The following is a 2,837-nucleotide window of genomic DNA, read 5'->3' as shown; positions in this document are numbered from 1 at the left end:
GGGTTTTGAAATGGTACCCATAAACAACCATCTGCAACTAACCTAGAATATAGTTTTGTTATTATATTGAATTTTATTAATATGGAAAGATATTATTGATATAATATTAATTTATTTTAAGTAATTAAGTTATAAAAACAACAGGGAATCAAGAATTGAATTTAAAGTCAACAAATAGATATTCCAAACATCTTTGATCTCATTAATTACTTTTCTATATTAAAGAAAGATATCCTTTATAGATTTTGTTAAAAGAATAAATTTGTTATTATATTAAACTTTGTAAATATGAAAGATATTTTTGACATAATCTTGATTTATTTTAAGTATTCAAATTTATAGATTTTTAAGAAAGAATGGTTTTTTTATTATATTGAAATTTGTAAATACGAAAGATATTTTTGACATAAAACATGTAAATTACTTAAAATCATTCTTTTTAAGAAAATTATACATCACTCGATCACAAAATGGAAACTCCTACAGAAGGATGTTTTCAACATAGAGTTTGAATATGATTTTTGCTAGATTCTCTTATACAATGTCATATAAAAAATACTAAAAGTAATGAATGGTCATAATATTTTGAATTGTCTTGCACACTCTTAGATCAATTGTAACCATTGATCTCACAAGTAAGGCATGATTATACCATAGGGAATGCCTTGATGTAAAAATGAAAAAAATTATCTAAACAAAAAACCCTATAAAATCTACCATTTCTAATTTAAAAATATAAATCTCGACTTTATAAAAATCAAAATTGTATTGAAAACAACCATAATAATCACTTTTGATTGGTAAAAATAAATAAATGCAATAGTATTACCTACCCAAAAGAGTATATGTTGAAGAATAAATAATCAGTATAGCTTGATTTAACGAATTTGAATCGTAATTATCAATCTTTGATTGCTGTATACCGTATATTTCGAAGTATTAAAGATATTGTGTTTGTCCACATCCCTTTGTATTGAATGAAAAGTCGAATAAAAGTTAAGTAAAACATTGTTGGGCGGCTGGAGTCCTTTATGCCCAAAGAGAGTTAAATACATCATTTAAATCGCAAACGTTAGAGAGGAAAATATGACTATACAAGACGATTTTCCACTTTATTCTCTTGACAGCCAGCTTGACCAGCAAATTTCTCCTGTCGAGTTTCAGGACTACCTCAACCACGCAAGCGATACCAGAATGGAATTCTTGGACGGTCAAGTTTATCCATGTACAAACATCTCAGAGGATGAGATGCATCAAGGCATTAATAATCATATTTTATTTTGCCAGTTTGGGGAATTTCCTTCAACACCTAATGTCCATACCAGCCATGAGCTCACCGAGGCGACGGCTGGATTTGACAATGAGAATGCCTTGTCGTCTGAAGAAATCATTCAAGCGGCGGGCGCTCAGTACGTGCATGCCTTGGCTCACGAGGGCTTCAATTGGAACTCCCATTTTAATGTTCCAGACCAGGACGGGCTTCAATTGGTTCATCTTCTTTTGGCCTCAGCAGAGTTGGTCAGCAGCGAGCAATATGAAGAAGCCTCCAGGATGGTTAGCCAGTGCAAAAAAAAATCTTCCCATCTGGGGAGCCCCATAGAGAGGCTTTGTTATTACTTTTCCAATGCTCTTGAAGAGAGAATCAAATTCCAAACCTGCCCTGAGCCCGAAAAATGGAAACAGATGAGCCCTGATTTCGCTAACAATTTTCCAAGTGATTATGGGAAAGATGAGTTGTATGCTCTAGAGGCGCTCAGTACTAGGGTCAATCCATATGCCGTAACTCTACAATTAACGGCCGTCCAAGCTATCATTGACACCATGGGGCGTACAAACTGAGTTCATGTGATTGATTTGGGAATTCGAACTGGTTGCCAGTGGACACCACTGATTCAGTCCCTCACTCAAAGAGTTTCTTGTTCTCTTCAGTATCTCAAGATCACAGCTGTTGGAATGAACTCCCATGAGCTTGAAAATAGAGGAAGAAGGCTTGTGGAGTTTGCTATAACTATGGCGATTCCCTTCTCCTACTGCCCGGTCAAGATCTCATATATGGAGGAGATTCACGAAGATTTATTCAACGTTAAGGCCGGTGAGTTCGTGGTGGTGTATGCTCCTATTGTTTTCAGAACTCTGTTATATGATCCTATTCTTCTCGGAAATACTATTAATGTTATCAAGAATTTAAAGCCCCACATCTTGGTGAATTCAGAAATAGAAGAGCAGCACAATTCCCCCTGTTTTGCAAGTCGGTTCGTTGAGGGGCTTTTTTATAGCAGCGCTTACTTTGATAGTTTGGAGGTTATGCTGCCGGACAGAAATGATTTAAGAAGGACCAAGTTTGAAGAAGCATGTTGCGGGAAAGAAATAAGCAATATGTTAGCCTGCGAGGGCAAGTACAGGAGGGTGAGACACGTTAAGATGGATATGTGGAGGTCTTTCTTCAGACAATCGGGATTTAAAGAAAAGAGCTTCAGCGTTCATGCTTGGTGTCAGGCAAGATTCTTGCTCAAACAATATAATCATGGAGAAAATTTTACCATTGAGCCAAATGGATCTGCCATAACTTTAGGGTGGAAAGGAACGCAGTTGCACACAATATCTCTATGGTCTATTAGTAGAAAGCGCAATCGCTAGTAAGCGTGCATGGACCCTTTTTGTGATCTTTCTTAATAATTGCTAGTAATAATAATGATGCTAGGAATGAAACAAAGCTTTCCTAGTTTAAAAAGCAAGTAATTGATAATCTTACGTTTTAAAGATGCAATTTTGAAACTAGTTGCATACTAAGCCTTTTGTAAATATAGAAATAATTAAGACAGATAAATAATTAACCA

The 2,837-nt window shown here is 35.1% G+C and overlaps 2 protein-coding genes across 2 annotated transcripts; both read left to right on the top strand.

Moving 5' to 3' along the window:
• Window positions 1-1,086: 1,086 nt before the first annotated feature.
• On the top strand, window positions 1,087-1,839 carry LOC131875038 (uncharacterized). Its single transcript, XM_059219042.1, has one exon. The coding sequence runs from the start codon at window positions 1,087-1,089 to the stop codon at window positions 1,837-1,839; it is 753 nt and encodes a 250-aa protein (XP_059075025.1).
• A 171-nt stretch (window positions 1,840-2,010) lies between these two features.
• On the top strand, window positions 2,011-2,637 carry LOC131027304 (DELLA protein RGL1-like). Its single transcript, XM_057957320.1, has one exon. The coding sequence runs from the start codon at window positions 2,011-2,013 to the stop codon at window positions 2,635-2,637; it is 627 nt and encodes a 208-aa protein (XP_057813303.1).
• Window positions 2,638-2,837: the final 200 nt, after the last annotated feature.

Source organism: Cryptomeria japonica, chromosome 4, assembly GCF_030272615.1.
Source record: "Cryptomeria japonica chromosome 4, Sugi_1.0, whole genome shotgun sequence".
Classification (NCBI taxonomy): domain Eukaryota; kingdom Viridiplantae; phylum Streptophyta; class Pinopsida; order Cupressales; family Cupressaceae; genus Cryptomeria; species Cryptomeria japonica.
The sequence above is the reverse complement of the archived record's forward strand: the minus strand, read 5'-3'. Positions and strand labels throughout refer to the sequence as shown.